This window comes from Podarcis erhardii (assembly GCF_964252035.2).
Source record: "Podarcis erhardii genome assembly, chromosome: 2".
Taxonomy (NCBI): Eukaryota; Metazoa; Chordata; class Lepidosauria; order Squamata; family Lacertidae; genus Podarcis; species Podarcis erhardii.
In genome coordinates this window covers 125,678,456-125,700,560 of record NC_138498.1, presented here as the reverse complement: position 1 = coordinate 125,700,560, position 22,105 = coordinate 125,678,456, and the positions used below count along the sequence as shown (strand labels likewise).

Genomic DNA, 22,105 nt, shown 5'->3' with positions numbered 1-22,105 from the left:
AAGAGGAAAAATGACTCTTACACTTAATCTAAGCACAACCTGAAGGGCTCCTGACAAGGCATCTGACTATGGGATGTGGATTCCTAATCTGTTAATTCTTCTCTCTCCTGTTTTGCCTTTTTCTTTTCCAGCCAATTCACGAACCTGGAACTCACTACAGTGGCCACTAATAATGAAACATATGTCACAAATATCCCTGCACATTTATTACGATATTTTGTGATATACAAACGATGGGAGAGGATTTACAATCGGAGAACTATTGAATGGGAAGGGACCCTGAGGACCATATTGTACAGTCCCCTGTGAGGAAGAAATCTTCACCCAACTTGGGCACATACCCATGACCATGTAACACCCTCCCCATTCAAGGACGGGGGGCTTTAGCTCTGGGGGTCCTCTCCCTCCCCCCCCTTTCTGTCCTCCCTTCCCTAGGAATCCAGCTTAGTTCCTTTTAACCCTTGGCGAACGGAAGGCACCCAGCTTTCCCTTCTATGGAGAGCAGGAGCCCACAGAGAGATGCTTTCTTCTGGGGAGGGTGGGACCCCCTTGGCAGGCAGAGAGGAGCAGCAGCTTGAACAGAGAAGAAGGGGGGAGGATGCTCCCTGCCTTGGGGGTCTTCTCCCCCCCCCCGTGAGTATCCTCCCCCTGCAGCCCAGGGCCCTCCCCCTTCTTCCCCAGCCGCCCCAAGGGGGAAGAGAGAGGAGACTCACTGGATCCCAGGAGGGGCCACCGAGGCAGCCTTGGCGGAGGGCGGAGGAGGAGGGGCTTCCGCTCTGGAGGACCTGGGACCCCCGCTCCCACTTTCTGGCCTCTCTAGGATTCCAGCTCGGCTCCTATTAACCCTTGGCGAGCCGAGCGCACATTAGGGCAGAGGAAGCTCTGAGGAGCTGCGCATGCTCCATGCGGGCGACCCGGACGCCTCAGAGAAGGAAGCGGGGCAAGGGGGAGGCGGAGGGAGGGCGGGGCAAGGGCGTGTGACGAAACAGACCTGGCCCCGCCCCTCCGTCGGGAAGGCGGCAGCGGCTTCTCTGAGGGAAACGGCTTTTCCCGCCTTTTCCCAACTTCCCGCCCTTCAAAATCTCAGCCTCGCCTCAGTTTCAAGCGCCAAGGAGGCCGATTCCTGGCAGACCAGGCGGCAGTTTCCCTGGGCTCCCTCGTCTATCGGGGGTTTTATTTTCACTTTGCGTAATTTTTGTTTATATCTCTTGCTTTTGGAGCTTCTGTCTGCTTCTTAGAAAGGCATTTTGCTTTATTAAAAAGACCCTTTCACCACCGCTTTGCCTGCATTCCATCCAGTATTTAAATTCCTTTATTCAAATGGATTTCAAAATAATCCTTTATAGTGCCACCCTCTTCCTTCTCTCTCTCCTCCTCGGGTGTCACTGAGGAGAAATGAAGAGGCTCCTCCGCCTCAGGCACTGCACTTGTGTCTGTCCGTGTGGGAGAGAGAAAACTGAGGTGGAAGAAGGGCCCAAGGATCCTGTAGTGGCCCCAGCAGAAGCCATCCACCATGGGCTTGGAGCCCTGCAGGTAGTCCTTGTCCCACTTTTGGATGTGGGGCTCCTCCTCTGGGAACATGGCCACAAACTTCCCTTGGTCGATGGATGAGCTCCTGCCAGTCAGAGAAGTACCTGTACAGGTAGTGAACTCGCTGCATGCCGTTGCGAGAAGTGGCAATCCTGCTTCATCTGGTGTGTTGTGCGGGGGGCAGGGCAACAAATCCAGCTCAATGGTGTAATGTTGGAAAATGTTGACCACTTATAAACACCATTTCCAACTACTCAAAAGATTCCAACAGTGTCTCCAAAAAATCTTACGCATCACTTGGGAAGACAGGTGAACTAAAATCAGTGTACTGGAAGAAGCAAAGATCACCAGTGTTGAAGCAATGATTCTTCAACATCAACTTCGTTGGACTGGTCATATTGTGCAGATGCCTGATTATTGTCTTCCAAAGCAACTACTCTATTCCGAACTTTAAAATGGAAAGTGTAATGCTGGTGGTCAACAGAAAAGGTTTAAGGACCATCTCAAGGCAAATCTAAAAAAAAAATGTAGTATAAACACCGACAACTGGGAAACACTGGCCTGCGAGCGCTCCTGTTGGAGAACAGCCTTTACCAAATGTGTCATGGGTTTTGAAGACACTCAAATTCAGGACACAAGGGAGAAACATGCTAAGAGGAAGGCACACTTGGCAAATCCACACCGTGATCATCTCTAGCCCGGGAACCAATGTCCCCACTGTTTTTAAAACTTGGCAAAGGAGATTCGGGAGTCTGAGAAGTAAGGAGGCATGAGTAGGGAACAGAGGCTATAATGCAGTCATTGGAGGTGAGGTTGGTGGAGATCCGATGGTGGGGCCTTATCATTGGTGACTCCTTATATTTGAAATGGTCTCCTGAGGTAGGTAAAAGGTAAAGGTACCCCTGCCCGTACGGGCCAGTCTTGACAGACTCTGGGGTTGTGCGCCCATCTCACTTAAGAGGCCAGGGGCCAGCGCTGTCCGGAGACACTTCCGGGTCACGTGGCCAGCGTGACATCGCTGCTCTGGCGAGCCAGAGCCGCACACGGAAACGCCGTTTACCTTCCCGCTGGTAAGCGGTCCCTATTTATCTACTTGCACCCGGAGGTGCTTTCGAACTGCTAGGTTGGCAGGCGCTGGGACCGAGCAGCGGGAGCGCACCCCGCTGCAGGGATTCGAACCGCGGACCTTTCAATCGGCAAGTCCTAGGCGCTGAGGCTTTAACCCACAGCGCCACCTGCGTCCCCCTGAGGTAGGTAGGCATGCCTGATTCTGCCTTATTTCAAGAGAGAAAAAAAGTTGCTTTATTTTGATACCAAAATAAGCGCAGTTGGTTGAAAAATAAGCATAACAAGAGCTTTTTTCTAAACTGATGCAGAAATTGCATTAGCCTAAATTGCATGAGGGGATGCGGGTGGCGCTGTGGTCTAAACCACTGAGGCTAGGGTTTCTTGATCAGAAGGTCGGAGGTTCAAATCCCCATGATGGGGTGTGCTCCCTTTGCTCAGTCCCAGCTCCTGCCAACCTAGAAGTTTGAAAGCACATCAAAAGTGCAAGTAGATAAATAGGTACCACTCCGGTGGGAAGGTAAACGGAGTTTCCGTGTGCTGCTCTGGTTCACCAGAAGCAGCTTATTCATGTTGACCACATGACCCAGAAAAACTGTCTGCAGACAAACGCCAGCTCCCTTGGCCAGTAAAGTGACATGAACGCCACAACCCAAATCGTCTGCAACTGGACTTAACCTTTTTTACCTATTGTAAATGGCATGAAAATAGGAATTTTCAAAAAATTATCTCGCACCGAATTTTGAACCAAAAAAATCTTAAAACATTAATTTGAGATTATCTGATAGGTATCTCATGGCACCATATGATTTGGCGTGGAATGACCCCAAACAGACTAGCCAAAATGTTTAGATATAAAAGTGAAACCATACTGGCCCGAATATAAGCCGCATCCGAATATAAACCACACCTTTAAAATAAGGGGGGGGGGGGGAGAAAAAATAGCAATACCCGAATGTAAGTTGCTTCCTTCAAATTCTGCATGCACTCACACCCATAAATGGCAAATATAGAAGACAAGCCTGTGGGTATCATTGCCTGCACTCCTGGGCTGCTTCCGGGGTGGGGCGTGCCACGTTGCCGGTAGCCCCCCCTTTCATTTTGATGGCTCAGGGGAGGCTTGGAAGGAGCGGGCGGGGTGCCTGCCATTGCCTCGCACTCCTGGGCTGTTTTCTGGAGGGGGGAGTCACACCCCTTTGACAGCAGCCTTTGCTCCTTCCCCCTTTGTTTCAGTGGTTCATGGGAGGGTTCGGAGAGGTGCCATTGTCATGCACCCCCAATGGCTCTCCTAGGCAGCTGTTTCAACAGTGTTACCTTAAGGCAGTGGTTCTCAAGCTTCCTAATGCCGCGACCCTTTAATACAGTTCCTCATGTTGTCACTCCCAACAATAAAATTATTTTCTTTGATACTTCATAACTGTAATTTTGCTACTGTTATGAATCGTAATGTAAATATCTGATATGCAGGATGTATTTTCATTATTACAAATTGAACATAATTAAAGCATAGTGATTAATCGCAAAAACAATATGTAATTATATACTGTGAAATATTTATTTCTAACGACAAATAAATGAAATTTTGTCTTGAAGCATGGTGTAGCATGGGTAACAGTCTTATTATAACAACAGTAAACTACATTGCTACATTTTGCAGCAGTATGTGTAAAAAGCCAACATCAGTGTGTAGGTTGAGATTGCTTCTTTATCACCAGATCAGAAATTCTCAGGGCCGTCTTTGCAAGAGCACAACGAAGAGCATCTTCCACAACAAGTCTACTTCTCTATTTAGACTTGATAACCAACAAGCTGGAAAACCCTGTTTCACAAAGATATGTTGTTGGAAATGGAAGAAGAAGGCGCAACACAGTCTCAGAACAGGATATGACTGCAAACACTTGATCCAGAATTTTGTAACTGGCATTGTAGAGAAATCAGTTCTCGCTGCATCACTGTTAATAAGTTCAATGAACTCCTCTTGTGCTGTCTCAGGGACATCTTCAACTTTGACTGTGAATGGGCTTCTGGCAAGTGCAAATGGGGTGTCAGGTAGATTTGGAAAGTACAATGAAATTTCATCTGCAAGCAAGTGCAAGTTTTCTTTCACAGAAATCCTTTTGTCTGGTTCAATGTCATGTTCCTCAAAGAAAGCAGATAAGGTGGGCAACATGTAAATTTTATTTTCATCCAATTTTTTTTGCCAAAGCTGAAGTTTCATTTGGAATGATCGGATCTTTTCAGACAAATCGAGGCATGTTGCATTTGGTCCTTGCAGTGATAAATTTAACTCATTGAAGATGGCAAAGATGGCAACCAAGTAAGCTATTTTCTGCAGTTCACTTTTATTGCTGAAAAGTGCTTTGAACGGCAGTCTTGCTTTCTGATTAAATAACATTTTGAGTTCATTACGAAGCTCAGAAACACATTTTCCTCTCGACAACCATCTCACTTCAGTGTGAAATAGCAGAGCATTGTTCGGCGCATCCAACTCGTTGCACAGTTGTGAAAACGTTGACTGTTTAAAGTGCTCGCCTTTACAAAATTGACAGAACTTGACGCTTTTCATTACTTCTTGTAACTCTTGTGGCAGCGTCTTCGTTGCTAATATTTGCTGATGAATCATACAGTGAGTTCCAATGACTTTTGGTGACTCATTCAGTACCAAACGTTGAAATCCAGATCGACATCCTAGCATAGCTGGAGCACCATCTGTGCAAACACCACAAACCTTTTCCCAAGACATCTTATCCTCTTTCAGAAATGAACCAAGTGTCAAATACATCACGTGCAGTAGTTGTCGTTTCAAGAGGTTTGCAAAAAAGAAACTCATCTTTAAAGTCACCATCATTATATCATTAATATACCTCATGTAAACCAGTAACTGTGAACAGTTTGCAATGTCTGTAGATTCATCAAGCTGGATACTAAATATTGGAAGTGGAGCAGATTCAATTTCCTGGATTACCTGATCAAGAATATCAGCAGACATGTCATCTATAATTCTGCGGACAGTGTCATTAGATAAGGAAATTGTACTCAATTTCATAACAAATTCATCTCCAGTCATAACTCGAACAATGTCTTTGGCCGCTGGCAACAGGAAATCCTCAGCAATGGTGTGAAGTTTCATAGCTCTAGCAATTCTAAGTGCCACCAAATATGAAGCTTCAACAGCTGCTACGTTTTGTTTTGTGGTACTTGCCACCAGTGGCAAGTCTGGACCATGGAACTGAAAAGCTGTAACATTGTGATGTCTAACGTGTTTTTCATTCCAGGTCGAGAAGCCGAGCTGATGCAACGTGGCTGTTATGTTTATGTCAACAAACAGCGTGCGACCATCCAGAAGAACGAAAGTGACATTATAAATGGCTTGTTCTTACTATGTTGTAATGTATTGGTCTTCCAGATTGCTGATGTCTGACACGAAGATGGTCAGGTTTACCAGTGCTCAAGACAAAGGAAAAGGGGGAGGCAATATGGGTATCTTACAAAGGCACCCTATTGGTAATGGAGTTTCTGATGTGTGGATTCAGAAGCAACAGAGCGATACACTCCGCAAACGTAGTTTGCAAGGTCTTTCCCTGGATTCAAACAAGGTTTCTGATAGGGATTGTGACAAGGTAAACCCAAGATGTGCAAAGGGACCAGCGGATGGGTCTGACATGTGGGTAGAGATGTCATAAGGTAGGAAGCATAGATTCTTCCTTGGGTATGGAGATGGCTTGTACAAAGTACGAAGGCCCCATACCAAGCTGATTTTACCCACTAGGGATGTTCAGTGCAGTGCAAAATCGGAAGGAAATGTGTGTATTTTCCATGGTACCCCACTTCTAAATGCTCAGATACTGAGCCTACTGCTGTTGCTGAAAGTGAGGTGAGTCCCACTGATACAGTGAAGGACGTGTGCCTGATGTGCAGATCTGAGACAGCTACCACCAGGTATGCTCAGGAGTATGCTAACACAGCTGTTGCAGATTTAACTGTGGCTAGTGGCTCGACACAGGTCTTGGAACCAGAAGTATTGAAAGGGGTACAGGGTTTGTCCTCAAAGGGTGGGAAACCACGCCCAAGGGCTGTAAGGGTGAAGTCTGATTCCTCAGAGAGGAACAAGGCTAGGCTTCGAGTCCCAGCAAAGCCATGTGTGAAACTTATTGATAGTCAGGAGAGCTATGACACCAAGACCAGTCAGAAGTGCAAGATGGTAAGGCCCAAGGCTTATCCAGTTGCAGGTAGTTCCAAGGGTGGAACGGGGGATACAGGGGAATACTGTGTGTATGGCATCTGTATGTTTGTTGCAGTTACACTGATGACTACAACACGGTTCATGAATCAGGGGGGGATGTTGGGGATTCCTGCTCCGTGTCTGCAGTCATGGGATGGTTGTCAATCACATGACAGCGCATGTTTTCATTCCACAGTGTGGGAAGTAGCAGAGACAGGATGTTTTGGTATTACTGTATTCTGTGAAGTGGGACTATTGTCCCTTGTTCTTTGTCTTTGCTGTCTGATGAGAAAGAAGAAGGAGCTAAAGCAGAATGCTCCAAGTGTATTATATGTAAATAAATGTAGATTAGCCAAAATGCTGTGCTACTGAGGTCTGTTATGCAAACTGCGAAGACTCTGCGGATCCCTGAGTGTGCTGATGTCTCCAAGGCATCAGTCGCTGTGATGTTCAGGTTGGAGAAAGCTTTTGAAGCTCCCAAACGATCGACCAGGAGGGAGAGAACATGCCAGTCGGGCATGTGTCTCTGCCAGGGTCCTACATGAGAGTAGGATGCTCCTAACATTCATAAGGGATTTTATTTAGTTTAAGCTTGAATTTTGCTATAAAAAGCTGATGATCTGAGCCACAGTCAGTTCCAGGTCTTGTTTTTGCTGACAGTATCTAGCTTCTCCATCTTTGGCTGCAGAGAATATAATCAATCTGATTTCAATGCTGCCCATCTGGTGATGTCCATGAGTAGAGCGGTCTCTTGTGTTGTCGGAAAAGTGTGTTTGTGATGACCAGCTTGTTCTCTTGACAGAACGCTATAGGCCTTTGTCCTGCTTCATTTTGAACTGCAAGACCAAACTTGCCAGTTATTCCTTTAATCTCTTGACTCCCTACTTTTATAGTTAACATATTTTCCAAGGTAACATTCAGGTGGTTACATAGTTATGAACATTGTATTTTTATTACACAATCATATAGTATACATTCTCATAGGACTTCAACAATGTTATACCATTGGAGAAGTGAATTATGGTGCCTTTATTTAACAATGTCACTGAAACCTCATCCGTAACCCATTTCATTTCATTTATATTAGACTTATATAGTGCCACCCCCTTCCCTCTCTCTCTCTCAGGCATTGCAAATGTGTCTGTCTGTGTGTGAGAGAAAAAAGTGGGGTGGATGAAGGGCCCAAGGCAGCTCGGTTCGGGGGCGGCTCATGGGCCACTTCCGGCTCATGGGCCTTAGCTTGCCAACCTCCGGATGAATCCATTTTGCATTACTTTCTATGGGAAAGCACACCTTGGTTTTAGAACGCTTTGGTTTTGTAACAGACTTACGGAACAGATTAAATTTGGGATCTAAGGTACTACTCTTCTAACCAATAACAACCACTACAACAATAAACAGTTTACACTTATACCCTAATTAAAGTAACCATCAACACCAACTAAAAACATTTAACCAACAGAAACCTGACAAAATCAAAACAGAGGAACCAAAATTAAAACCATGTAAAAAATTTCAGCCAGTTTCCCCAATCAAAGAGCTGTTCCAGCAATATCCCTCTGGCCTCCCACGAGTCCTTTAATTGTTTGGGGTGAGTGTGAGTGTGGGCTCAGACCTCAAAGTCAGGTGGAAATTGGTCTTGCAGCAGGAAGCGGTATTCGTTCCAGCACTCAGGGCAGCAGCAATGTTCTCCCATGTCTAGTTTCATATGAAAGGGGAACAAACCCAGAATAAAACATAAGATTGTTTTTGATATGAATGACAGAAGCACAATAACACTGCTGCATAACAAATTAAAATATCCGAAAATAAAATTACCACACAGCAATTGTTATTGTTCGTCTCCTCTGTGAGTTCTTTGATGGGAAGTGAGAGATGTGTTGTGACGGAAGCTCCTTCCACATTCCAAGCATTGATAGGGTTTTGCCCCTGTATGAATTCTTTCGTGGGAAGTGAGAGATGCGTTGTGACTGAAGCTCCTTCCACATTCCAAGCACTGATAGGGTTTCTCTCCTGTATGAAATCTTTGATGGGAAGTGAGACTACTCTTCTGAATGAAGCTCTTTCCACATTCCAAGCACTGATAGGGTTTCTCCCCTGTATGAATTCTTTGATGGGATGTGAGAGAGGCACTGTGACTGAAGCTCTTTCCACATTCCAGGCACTGATAGGGTTTCTCCCCTGTATGAATTCTTTGATGAGAAGTGAGAGATACGTTGTGACTGAACTTCTTTCTGCATTCCAAGCACTGATAGGGTTTCTCACCTTTATGAATTCTTTGATGAGAAGTGAGACTGCTCTTCTGATTGAAGGTCTTTCCGCATTCCAAGCACTGATAGGGTTTCTCTCCTGTATGAATTCGTTGATGGGAACTGAGATGGCTACTGTGTCTGAAGTTCTTTCCACATTCCAAGCACTGATAGGGTTTCTCCCCTGTATGAATTCTTTGATGGGAAGTGAGATCTGAGCTCTTTCTGAAAGTCTTTCCACACTGCAAGCACTGAAAAGGTTTCTCCCCTGTATGAATTCTTTGATGGGAAGAAAGACTGGCTTTGTGACTGAAGCTCTTTCCACATTCTAAGCACTGATAGGGTTTATTCCCAATTGGATTTCTTTGATGAGGAGTGATCTGGGAGCTCTCACTAAAGTTCTTTTCACACTCCGAGTATTTATATGGCTTCTCTACGGTGTGGATTCCTTCTTGGTCCCCCTTGTTATTAATTTCCAATTCATCACCAACTGCAATAAAAAAATGAATTATTTTTTAAATCTTAGTATTTTATTGAAATGAGTTTTGATACATAAAGAAATAATATAAGAGAAAGGAATAAAAAGAGAAAAGAGTTATACTAATACAATCATACCTCGGGTTAGCTTCAGGTTGAGTGTTTTCAGGTTGCGTTCCGCGGCGACCCGGAAGTCACGGAACGGGTTACTTCCGGGTTCTGCCACTCGTGCATGCGCAGACGCTCAAAATGAAGTCACGCGCATGTGCATAAGCAGTGAATGGCGACCTGCGCAGACACGCGTTGCGTTCTGTTCAGGATGCGAACGGGGCTCCGGAACGGATCCCGTTCGCATCCAGAGGTACCACTGTATATATAGAGAGAGAGAAATTAATTAGAGCCTCAGGAAGAACAACCCTTCACAACTGTTCATTGTTGAACAGTGCTAATGAACGGTTGTGAAAGAGGAAGAACTGAAGGGAATTAGATGGGAGTTCTTACTCTGGAGTTAACTGCCTTTGTTGGCTGGTATCATCTGACATTATTATGAGAACCTGAGATTCAATTAATTTTGTTTGGTGCAATCATGGAATCTTCTCTGTCTCCATTGTCAGTTATCTCTTTAGTCAACCAAAATCAACAGAAGCAAAAACAGAAATCTGGAAGAAGCTACTTCAACCTCCCTACCCACTCTGATGGATATTCACAGACAACACCGCCAATCGCCCTCCATTCCAAGTGATTTCTGGGGGCGTTAGATTTCCAGGTGGTGTAGGTGGCCCTATTGAGGTCCAGCCAAACCTTGCAGATTCATTGCAAGGAGAGAGAGATAGAATTTCAAAACAGATATGATGATCCTCAGAGAGCCTTACCCAGAGAATCCAGGAGTCCACGATTCTCCTCCATGACCTCCTCATGCAGAGCTCTCTGGTCAGGATCCAGCAACGCCCACTCCTTGTCCGTGAAATGAACAGCGACATCCTCAAAGCACACCAGACCCTTTAAAAAAAAGGGAAATGTCCTCCTCTTAGACAGCATAAAGATGATCTACCACACATTGCTCTGTTGTTTTGTACCTGTTAATTGTTGTGTTGTTTTAATGGAATTGTTTTCTCCACATGGTTTGTTGTTTAGTCGTGTCTGACTCTTCGTGACCCCATGGACCAGAGCACGCCAGGCACTTCTGTCCTCCACTGCCACCCGCAGTTTGATCAAACTCATGCTGGTAGCTTCGAGAACACCATCCAACCATGTCATCCTCTGTCGTCCCCTTCTCCTTGTGCCCTCCATCTTTCCCAACATCAGGGTCTTTTCCAGGAAGTCTTCTCTTCTCATGAGGTGGCCAAAGTATTGCTCCACATGGTATGAATGCTTATTTTAACATCTCACTGGAATTACTTTATTATTTTAATGATGAATTTTTGTGTAAATGGGTTCAACGCCACATTTTGTTCTTTCAAGAATTCTGGCTCCTTCACCCCTCAACCTCTCTCCCTATCTAATATATGAGAAAGTCAAAGTACATAAAGGCTTCCTAGGGCATATAGTCAGAAAGTCTATATCTAAAATATGGGAGAAAGACCTAGAACTGAAAACTCCTTGGTGGGAATAGCCGGCAGAAATTGTTGCAGTGAAAAAATTAAATATGAAAGAAAAATACTTATAAAACTGTATTAAAGGAAGAAAATGGAGAAGTGGAATTAAAGGATTATACAGAAATTAAAGCTCATATTAGTGATTGGTTCCAATATATTCAAATTAAGTATAGATTAGCAAAAGGCAAGAAGATAGGATTTGAAAAAGAAATATCAAAATTTGATAAATACTTAATACAAGAAAAAAAAATCTAAATTATATAATCTGATCTTAGAGTGGGAAACAAAGGATGAACTGGTTAAAGCATCCATGATTAAATGGGCGCAAGATATTGGGAAAAATATTATGCTCAAACAATGGGAAAAATTGTGGAAAGAAGATATGAAATTTACTATGTGTTATATATTGAAAGAAAATTACCTTAAAATACAACATAGATGGTATTTAACACCTGAAAGAATAGCAAAAATGAATAAAAATTGTAACGATGTCTGCTGTCAATGCAACACTGGAAAAGGTACTATGATGCATATATGGTGGAATTGTTTAAAAATCAAACAATTTTGGGAAACAATATACAATGAAATGAAAAAAAATGTTCAGATATTAATTTAGGAAAACATCAGAAGGTTTTCTATTGGGAATAGTACCAAGAAGTCTAAAGGAAGAAGACAAGACATTATATTTATATGCAACAGTAGCCGCAAGGCTATTGATTGCGAAAAATTGGAAAAGCGGTATTATACCAACAGAGTGGCTTGCCAAATTATTGGAGTATTACAATATATCCAAAACAATGGGAGAAATTGGAAGGATCTCAAAAGAGAAGATAGACAAGGACTGGAAAGTGCTTAAATGATACTTGCAAAACTACCGGTATATTGAAAAATCAGAACTCCTATTAGAATAAACAAGTTCCGTTATAAATACTGAAATAATAAGATAGATAACAATGCGTAACAGAAAAAGCAGAAAATTGGTTTAAAAGTGTGTGAAAGCCTTTGCGCCCCCCGGTATCGTGAAAGAGCCTTTTTAAAGGCTCCGGAGCGGCATCGGGTGTGAGCGCGGTGCTGAGGATCGCTTGCGGAGTGAAGCCGCGTCGCCATTGACGGAGAGCGCCGATTCCTTTCTGAAACTACCAATTGATAACAACACCCGTGAGTAAGAATTGGAAAATTTAAAGCTATAAAGCAACGGGACTAAAAGTTTCGAAAATTTGGCTGAAAACGGGAAGGTAAAAATTAAGGAAGTCAGCCTCCCGGAACTGCATGAATGACGGAGCATTAGAAAAGACTTTGCTGTAATTAAAGGAAAGCTATCATTTTTAAATCTTCAGAAACCAGACATTGAAAGGGCTTCCCCCCTCGGAGCAGGAGAGGGGGGAAGGAGAATAAAGTCAATTTAGCCTGCTAAAGAAAGGAAGGATACGAACGCCAAATTCCGCCGCCGAAACCTCTGGCTGAGCTGCCGGAGCAGCGAGCGCCTAGAGAAAGAGCTGTCAAATGAACTGTCAAATGAGCTGTCAAAAGATTTGGGCTACAAAATAGTTATATAGAGACATTGTAATGGACTTTGGTGGATATAAATCTAACATCTTAATGTTACAAAGTTGTGCTTTGGCTGGACTTTCGCTTTGGGGACTTTGTGTTTCTTTGTTTCTTCGCCATCTTTGCATGGATACAATCTCTCCCTCTAGAGGACTTAAGCTGCATCACGGTGGAAATACTGGGATTTTCCACTAGTAACTTTCTCTTGGGAACGACCTTGAGTTATGAGCAATCCTTCGGACGAGATATCAACAAGAAGCAAAACTAAGCAGGCTCAAAAGCAAGTACAGAAAAGGGGTTCTATTTCAGGAGCAGCAGCTGCACAAGATAAAGTAACAGCAGCATCAATGGAATCGATGACACAGGCTCTGCTCAGAATAAATCAGTCTTTAGAAGTACTCACGAAACAATCTACAGAGCTTACTAAACAATCCACAGAGAACTCTAAAAAATTAACAGAATTGACAACGAGATTGGATCTGAATACAACATTATCATCTTATACAGAATCTATCAACCGCTTAATTCAAGAATCTACCGAGACAAGGAGAATTGCTGAGAGCGCTAAAAGCACGGCCGAGGAAACTAGGGGAAAATTTGGACCTATTGCCAAGAAGGTACATGAACATGATGCAGCTTTGGCACTTTTGGAACTGGAGAGGAAAAATAAGAATTTGAAATTGAGATTGGTACCTGAGGAGGAGCAGGACAAACTTGGGGAATTTCTCACAGATAAATTCCAAGATTTCTGGAATGACGAACTAGAAGGAGAGGAGGATGAATTTGTGATAACTTCAGCCTTTCGAATTGGAAGGAAGCAAGGAAAAAAGCCAAGAGACTGTTTAATTACTCTGAGAACAAGAGAAGAAAGAGACAAAATATTGAATCTGCATTTCCAGAAGGCCCTGGTTATTAAGAATTCTCAGATACAGATCTTCAAGGATATTCCTAAACACTTTTTGACAATTAGAACTCAATTTAAAGATCTTGTGGACTTACTTAAACAGAACAACATTCCATTTAGGTGGGAGTTCCCACAAGGGTTGTCCTTTAACTTCAAAGGGAAGAAAATTAAAATCAAGACAGAACAAGATAAGGAGCAATTTTTGGAAAGAAACGCTGAGGATCTCCAGAAAGGTACCGTGAGTGAGAGGGAAATACCAGATATTGCAAATCTATCGTTTGGATTGAACCAACCACCTACTGACGAGGAACAACAACTGGGTGCAGTCGGTGGGAGAAACACCTAGCAACAAAAATGTCTCTGCAACTCTTGAGTTGGAACTGTCATGGCCTTAATCATCCCCGAAAAAGGAATCAAGTGTTTCATATACTAAAGAGAGAGCACTTAGATGTTATATGTTTACAAGAAACCCACATCACCAGGATACATCGGAAACTTCTGATAAATAAGAGACTAGGATCGGAATTCGTTTCATCAGACAAGGTTAAGAAAAGAGGGGTGGTGATTTACGTCAAAGAAAAATTAGATCCGAAGTTGATATTCAAAGATGAGCAAGGAAGATACCTGGCAGTAGAAATCCAAGCTCAAGGAGAAAAGATCTTGATTGTAGGAGTTTATGCACCGAATGAGGGGAAGGCTGAGTTTTTCAAGAAGTTGCATGAGACTTTGATGAACTTTTTGGACCTTAAAATTATATTGTTGGGTGATATGAATGGAGTTGTCTCCACGAACATGGATAAGGCCCAAAGTCAAGTAGTCTCCAAGAATGGAAGATTACCTAAGACTTTCTTTGAACTGACTGACACACTGGACTTGATTGACATTTGGAGAACTAGGAATCCTCTGGAGAAGGAGGGGACCTTTTTTTCTGAAGCAAAAAAGACATGGACGAGAATTGACCAAATATGGATATCTAGCAATCTGGCATCAAGAGTTAAAAAAGCAGAAATCTGCCCGAAAACTTGTTCTGACCATAATCCAGTAAAGATGGAAATGAGATTGACAACAGCTGGAACCTTTAGATGGAGGATGAATGACACCCTATTTGGAGATGAAGAAATTTATAAAAAGGCCCAAAAAACACTTAAAGACTACTTCGAGGTAAATCTAAGATCAGACGTAGAAAAAAGAGTAATTTGGGACGCAAGTAAAGCCGTGATGCGTGGTTTCCTGATACAACAGAACTCTATAAAGAAGAAAAAGCAGAATGAGAAAAAAGAAAAAATCTGGAACTTAATAAAAGAAGGGGAAAAGAAACTTAGATCTAAACCTAAGTCCCACGAGATACTAAGAGAAATAAAGTTTTACCAAACACAATACATGGAATTGGTGAACCAAGAAATAGAATGGAAAATAAAACAGATGAAGCAAAAGACTTTTGAATCAGCAGATAAATGTGGGAAGCTACTCGCATGGCAACTGAAAAAAAGACAAAAGTTGAACACAGTGATATCGCTCGAAGTTGATGGGAAGATTATAAATAAACCAAATGAGATAAGTAATTGTTTTCAAGGTTTTTTCAAGAAACTGTATAAACAAGGGCCAAAAAATGAACAAGAGATAGAAGAATTTATTGGAAAATATGGCCTACAAAAAATATCGGAAGAAAATAAAAGGATCCTGAATGAGAAAATTACGAATCAAGAAATAGAGGGTGCCATCCAGAACATGCAACTAGGAAAATCACCAGGGCCAGACGGCTTGACTGCGAAGTACTACAAAGCATTGAAGGAATGGTTAATACAACCATTGAAAGAAGTCTGCAACCAAATTTTGGAGGGGAAAAGGGCTCCAGAATCGTGGAAAGAGGCATTCATCTCACTTATACCGAAGTCAGAACTTGAAAAACAACAAGTTAGAAACTACCGCCCTATATCACTTTTGAATGTGGATTACAAAATTTTTGCAGACATTTTAGCAAAAAGATTTAAAAAAGTGTTGTTGGAGAAGATTCATAAAGACCAAACAGGCTTTCTCCCAGGGAGACATATGTCAGATAATGTGAGGAACATTATAGATATCTTAGAACTATTGGAAACTGACATAAATAGAAAAGCTGTGTTGATATTTGTCGACGCAGAGAAAGCCTTTGATAACATCTGTTGGAGTTTTATGAAGAAGAATCTTCAAGGGATGGGGGTAGGCCAAAACTTTGAAAACGGTATAGGTGCAATATATTCTGAACAAAAAGCCAAGTTAATTGTGAATGGTGTAGTTATGGACGAAATTCCCATTGAGAAAGGGACACGACAGGGATGCCCAATTTCCCCTCTACTATTTATATCAGTACTGGAGGTTTTGTTGAATATGATTAGAGGGGACCAGCTGGTTAAAGGATTACAGGTCGGATCTAAACATTATAAGCTAAGAGCTTTTGCGGATGACCTAGTTTTGACACTGCAACAACCAGAAGCCAGTGTAAAAAGAGTTTTAGAATTAATTGAAATATTTGGTCAGGTGGCAGGTTTTAAACTGAATAAACATAAGACAAAGGTGCTGGGAAAAAACTTAACGATAGAGGAAAAAAATAGCTTCCAAAGGGAAACTGGTTTAGAAATTGTAAGTAAGGTGAAATATCTGGGGGTAAACTTAACATCTAAAAACATTAATTTATTTAAAGATAACTATGAGAAATGCTGGCTTGAAGTGAAGAAAGATTTCGATATGTGGTCTAGACTGAGACTTTCCTTGTTAGGCCGAATTGCTGTTATCAAGATGAATGTGTTGCCTAGACTGTTGTTTTTATTCCAGACATTGCAAATTTTAGACAAGATGGATTGTTTCAAGAAGTGGCAAAAAGATATATCTAGGTTTGTCTGGCAGGGCAAAAAGCCCAGAATTAAGTTTAAGATTTTGACTGATGCAAAAGATAGAGGGGGTTTTGCCCTGCCGGACTTAAGACTCTACTATGAAGCAGCAGCTTTCTGCTGGTTGAAACAATGGCTACTTCTGAAAGATACAGATATTTTGGATCTGGAAGGGTATGATAATAGTTTTGGATGGCATGCATATTTATGGTATGACAAGGTAAAAGTTCATAGAAATTTTAAAAATCATATTGTCAGGAAAGCATTGTATAATGTATGGACTAGATATAAAGATTTGTTGGAAAGTAAAACCCCCAGGTGGTTGTCACCAATGGAAGCCAAGGCGGTTAAAAAGCTTAATATGGAGTCAGATTGGCCAAAATATTGTGAAATTATAGAGTATGATGGTGAAAAGTTGAAACTACAGAGTTTTGAGAAATTAAAGCCTAAAGTCCGTGACTGGTTACATTATTACCAGATCAACGAAACTTTCAAGCAGGACAAGAAACTAGGTTTCCAGAAGGAGAGGTCAAAATTAGAAACAGAATTGCTAGAGCCCAATACTAAGAACTTGTCTAGAATGTATAATTTGCTGCTAAAATGGAATACACAGGATGAAACGGTTAAATCAGCAATGATTAAGTGGGCACAAGACATTGGACATGATATTATGTTTGCTGATTGGGAGCAGTTATGGACCACAGGCATTAAGTTTACGGCATGTACTGCCCTAAAAGAGAATATAATGAAAATGATCTATAGGTGGTACATGACCCCAGTCAAGCTTGCAAAGATATATCATTTGCCCAACAACAAGTGCTGGAAATGTAATGAATGTGAAGGAACTTTTTATCATCTTTGGTGGACCTGCCCTAAGATTAAGGCTTACTGGGAAATGATCTATAATGAAATTAAGAAAATCCTTAAATGGACTTTTGTAAAGAAACCGGAGGCCTTTCTCTTGGGCATGGTTGGCCAAACAATTCCAAAGAAAGATAGAACCTTTTTTATGTATGCAACTACAGCAGCAAGAATCCTCCTGGCAAAGTATTGGAAGACGCAAGAACTACCTACTCTGGAAGAATGGCAGACCAAGGTGACTGAATTTATGGGGTTGGCGGAGATGACCGGCAGAATTCGAGACCAGAGGAGAAAGTCGGTGGAAGAGGACTGGGAAAAATTTAAAATTTATCTTAAGGACGTTTGTAATATTATGGAATGCTAAGATGTCAAGGGATTAGACACAAGGAATTACAGTTGTAAAATTTGAGTTTGATAAACTTTAATAAGAATTATATTTAAGAATTGGATGAAAGAATGCTAAAAAAATTGATAAAATAAGGATGCAGCGAAGGGGAGGTTTGGGGAAGTCAGGTTATATTTTTTGTTTGTATTTTTGTTTGTTGAAAATTAATAAAAATTATTTTTAAAAAAAAAAAAATAAAAGTGTGTGAAAGAAGCTAATAGAAGTGGAAAAAAATTGCAGCTGAGTAGATTGGAAGTTCAACACAAGAGTGGGGTGAGGCGTAAGGGATGGTGGTGGGAAAAAGAAGTATCTGTGGGATTGTGTGTGGGTATGTATGAATATTTTAAGGACTGTATGAATATTTTTAAGGATTGTATGAAATGTATGTTTGTATATTCATAACATGTGTGTATTAATGCTGAATTATTTTAACAATAAAATTTTATTTATTTATTTAAAAACCTCTCTCCCTACAAGTTTCCTGCCCCCTACCTGATCTGCTTCCATAGCCGCTGCTTCCCCTTCGCTACCATGAAAAGCTGGATGAGGAGGTCTTGCGGGCATCATCCTGTCACCTGCCAGAGACAAAGGGAAGTGGGAAGCCATGAATGCCTACTTTTCTCCGGCGTTCAGGAGTGCATCTCTAACTACAGATGGACCTGTGAAGAAGTCTACCCTACTGAGTGCATTTTGACATTCATACACCTTTCATCTGTTAGCTGCGTAAAAATACATCTCTCCTCCTCTGGGCTCTTGGCCCCAACAGCCTCCCCACAAAAGAGGAAAAGAACCCAAGATTAATTTCCGAATCTGCAGGATGTGACCAAGGAGAGAAATAACTCCCTCCTTACCTAGTGGTCTCTCCCTGGTGTCCATCGGAGTCCTCTTTGCCTCAGAGGAATCAGGACCCATTTCTGTCAACAGATCTTTAACCTGAAAGAGCAACAAAGGTTCAAACCAAAATGGGAAGGGGGATTAGAAAACAATGGCAGAGGCAAACACTTTAGAGCAGGTATAGGCAAACTCCGGCCCTCCAGATGTTTGGGACTACAACTCCCATCATCCCTAGCTAACAGGACCAATGGTCAGGGATGATGGGAATTGTAGTCCCAAACATCTGGAGGGCCGGAGTTTGCCTATGCCTGGTTAAACCACAGAGCCTAGGACTTGCTGATCAGAAGGTCGGCGGTTCGAATCCCCGCAATGGGGTGAGCTCCCGTTGCTCGGTCCCTGCTCCTGCCAACCTAGCAGTTCGAAAGCACTGCGAAAGTAGATAAATAGGTACCGCTCTGGCGGGAAGGTAAATGAGGTTTCCGTGCGCTGCTCTGGTTCGCCAGAAGTGGCTTAGTCATGCTGGCCACATGACCCGGAAGCTGTACGCCGGCACCCTCGGCCAATAAAGTTAGATGCGTGCTGCAACCCCAGAGTCGGCCACGACTGGACCTAATGGTCGGGGTCCCTTTACCTTTACTTATCCTATCCATAAAGCAGTGGGACATTAGTACCGCATTTTGAGATACTCTATCTCTTGTTCAGAGCCCTTGGGAGTTTCCAGAGGAAGGTCATACTCACCTGCTGCTCTGCCTGCTTCCTCTCCTCTGCCTGACTCAGGAGGAAACCTTCAGCCAAGGCCACTGCCTGGGAACTGGTCTCCGCTCTACATTCCCTCACCCAGCTCTCCATCTCTGGGGGAAGGACAGCCAGGAACTGCTCCAAGATCACCAGGTCCAGCATCTCAGCTTTCGTGTGCCTTTCTGGCTTCAGCCACTGACAGACAAGGTGGTAGAACCGGCTGCAAACTTCTCGGGGTCCTTCAGCCTCCTGGTAGCAGAACTGCCTGAGCTGCTGGCAATGCACATCTGAGTGGAGGGTGTCCTCCTCACCCAGGATCTTCCCCACAGAGTTTTCCCAGAATCCCCTACTGCTCCCATCTTCAATGGCATGGCCTCTTCTTGCTTTACGTCCAGCCAAGTCCTGCTCATCCATCTTTCCTCTCGGGAAGCTCCCAAGAGATTAGAAGGAGTCCCTTTTTTCTTCTGCAAAGTTCTGCTTGTCCAAATTAGAGGTGCTGGCAAACCCTACAAAGCAAATGCATTGTTCTGTTATAAAATTGGCACTCTGTCAGGATCATAAAAATGTCCTTTCAGTAAACGTCAATGAATGGTCTGGTCTGAATAGAGACATGGGATTCTTATCCCATTACACATGCTAAGCTATTTTTGGACATCTCACCCCTTGCTTTTTCCTGTAAGACCAATTGCAGTCATTAACAGTCGTCAACAGATTTACCACACCTATCAGCCAGTCACCCATTCCCACCACCCTTCTGAGAAATACCCCTCCCCTCCCTCTCACTATATATAAGCATCTGGCGACTTCTGTTTCAGTCTATCTGAAGAAGTGTGCATGCGCACAAAAACTCATACCAATAACAAGCTTAGTTGGTCTGTAAGGTGCTACTGGAAGGATTTTGTAAAAATGTTGTCTCGACTACGGCAGACCAACACGGCTTCCTACCTGTTGTTTCATTGGTCGCAGAAGAGGAAAAATCTAAGCACAACCACAAGGGTTCCTGACTAGGCTTTGACTATGGGATGTGGACTACTAATCTATTAATTCCTCTCTATCCCATTTCCCCTTTTTCTGTTTAAGCCAATTCATGAACAAACTGAGGCCCGGGGGTCGGATCAGACCCAATCACCTTCTATATCCAGCCTGTGGACGGTCCAGGAATCAGCGTATTTTTACATGAGTAGAATGTGTCCTTTTATTTAAACTGCATCTCTGGGTTATTTGTGGGGCATAGGAATTCGTTCATTTTCCCCCTCCAAAATATAGTCTAGCCCCCCACAACGTCTGAGGGACATTGGACCAGCCTCCTGCTGAAAAGGTTAGCTGACCCCTTCTCCAAAGAATCATGGGAATCATAGTTTGTTGAGAGTGCAGGGAAAGCTTCCTGATTTGGGGTTTTTTGCCCCCCTCATGCACCTTCATCCTACAGCCCTGAGACCCCCCTTCTCTCCAAGGCACCTCAAGAGGGAAGAGAGTGGAGACTGCAGATCCCAGAAGGGGCACATAGGCAGCTATGGGCAAAGGAGAGAGACGAAAGCAACCCCTCCCCTTTCAAGGGGGGGGGGCCTTTTGCTCTGGGGCACCCCTCCCCCCCTCCTGTCCTCCCTTCTCTAGGGATCCAGCTTAGTTCCTTTTAAACCTTGGGTGACAGAGCGCACCCAGTTCCTCCTTTTATGGAGAGCAGGAGCCCACAGAGAGAGGCTTTCTTGTGGGGAGGGTGGGACCCCCTTGGCAGAGGAGCAGCTTGTAGGGGGAAAGGCTGTGCCAGAAGCAAAAGACGGCCTGGAGGGGGCTATTCCTTCGGAAGGGGGGGGTTCCAATGGCATGCCACTTTTTCCCTCCCCAAAGGGGCAAAGGAAGGAGGGGGGAGGATGCTCCCTGCCTTGGGGGTCTTCCCCCCCCTTGAGTATCCTCTCCCTGCAGCCCTGAGACCCCCCCTTCCCCCCCGGGCGCCCTAAGGGGGAAGAGAGAGGAGACTCACTGGATCCCAGGAGGGGCCACCGAGGCAGCCTTGGCAGAGGACGAAGGAGGAGGGGCTTCCGCTCTGGAGGACCTGGGACCCCCGCCCCCACTTCCTGGCCTCTCTAGGATTCCAGCTCGGCTCCTGTTAACCCTTGGCGAGCCGAGCGCACAGAGGGCAGAGGAGGCTCTGAGGAGCTGCGCATGCTCCTTGCGGGCGACCCAGGGCCTTTTCTTAAAGAAGGAAGCGGGGAAACGGGGCGGTGGAAAGACCCGTGACGAAACAGCCCTGGCCCCGCCCCTCCGCCGGGAAGGCGGCAGTGGCTGCTCTGAGGGAAACGGCTTTTCCCGCCTTTTCCCACCTTTCGAAACCTGACCCTCCTCTCAGTTTTAGGCGCCAAGGAGGCCGATTCCTGGCAGACCAGGCGGCGGTTTCCCTGGGCTCCCTCCTTTATCGGAGGATTTATTTTCATTCTGCGTGATTTCTGTTCATATCTCTTGCTTTTGGAGCTTCTGCTTCTTTAGAAAGGCATTTTGCTTTATTAAAAAAGACCCTTTCACCAAGTTTTGCCTGCATGCCATTAAGCATTTAAATCCATTTATTCAAATGGGATTCCAAAATAGGCCCTTATAATGCCACCCTCTTCCTTCTCTCTCTCCTCCTCTGCTGCCACTGAGGAGAAATGAAGAGGCTCCTCCGCCTCAGGCGTTGGACTTGTGTCTGTCCGTGTGGGAGAGAGAAACTGGGTGGGAGAAGGGCCCAAGGATCCTGTAGTGGCCCCAGCAGAAGCCATCCACCATGGGCTTGGAGCCCTGCAGGTAGTCCTTGTCCCACTTTTGGATGTGGGGCTCCTCCTCTGGGAACATGGCC

At 43.8% G+C, this 22,105-nt stretch overlaps 2 protein-coding genes across 5 annotated transcripts in view; both read right to left on the bottom strand.

Annotated features, from left to right (window-relative positions):
- LOC309334664 (uncharacterized protein) overlaps positions 1–20,585 on the bottom strand; it is a 38,240-nt gene extending 17,655 nt beyond the window's left edge. For 2 of the 4 annotated variants that reach the window (XM_081849177.1, XM_081849180.1), the window contains exon 1: positions 714–859. The gene's annotated coding sequence lies outside the window, so the exon portion shown is untranslated. Of the gene's footprint in view, positions 1–713; positions 860–20,220 lie in introns of those variants that run through there. The other 2 variants (XM_081849179.1, XM_081849178.1) reach the window with 2 other exon arrangements.
- Positions 7,751–21,469, bottom strand: LOC309334688 (uncharacterized protein). Its single transcript, XM_081849245.1, has 6 exons — positions 21,257–21,469; positions 19,276–19,781; positions 18,555–18,636; positions 18,196–18,278; positions 10,416–10,542; positions 7,751–9,556 (listed from the first exon to the last, which is right to left on the bottom strand). Exons 2-6 carry the CDS (start codon positions 19,687–19,689, stop codon positions 8,649–8,651), a joined length of 1,614 nt encoding a protein of 537 aa, XP_081705371.1. The 5' UTR covers positions 19,690–19,781; positions 21,257–21,469; the 3' UTR covers positions 7,751–8,648.
- Positions 21,470–22,105: the final 636 nt, after the last annotated feature.

Excerpts from the sequence above, each read along its gene's own strand:
- LOC309334688 (XM_081849245.1), bottom strand. The coding sequence starts at position 19,689 with ATGGATGAGCAGGACTTGGCTGGACGTAAAGCAAGAAGAGGCCATGCC. Across the intron at positions 18,637-19,275 it reads GGAAGCAGGCAGAGCAGCAG|GTTAAAGATCTGTTGACAGA; the intron begins GTGAGTATGACC and ends TTGCTCTTTCAG. Across the intron at positions 9,557-10,415 it reads TGGACTCCTGGATTCTCTGG|TTGGTGATGAATTGGAAATT; the intron begins GTAAGGCTCTCT and ends TTTTTATTGCAG.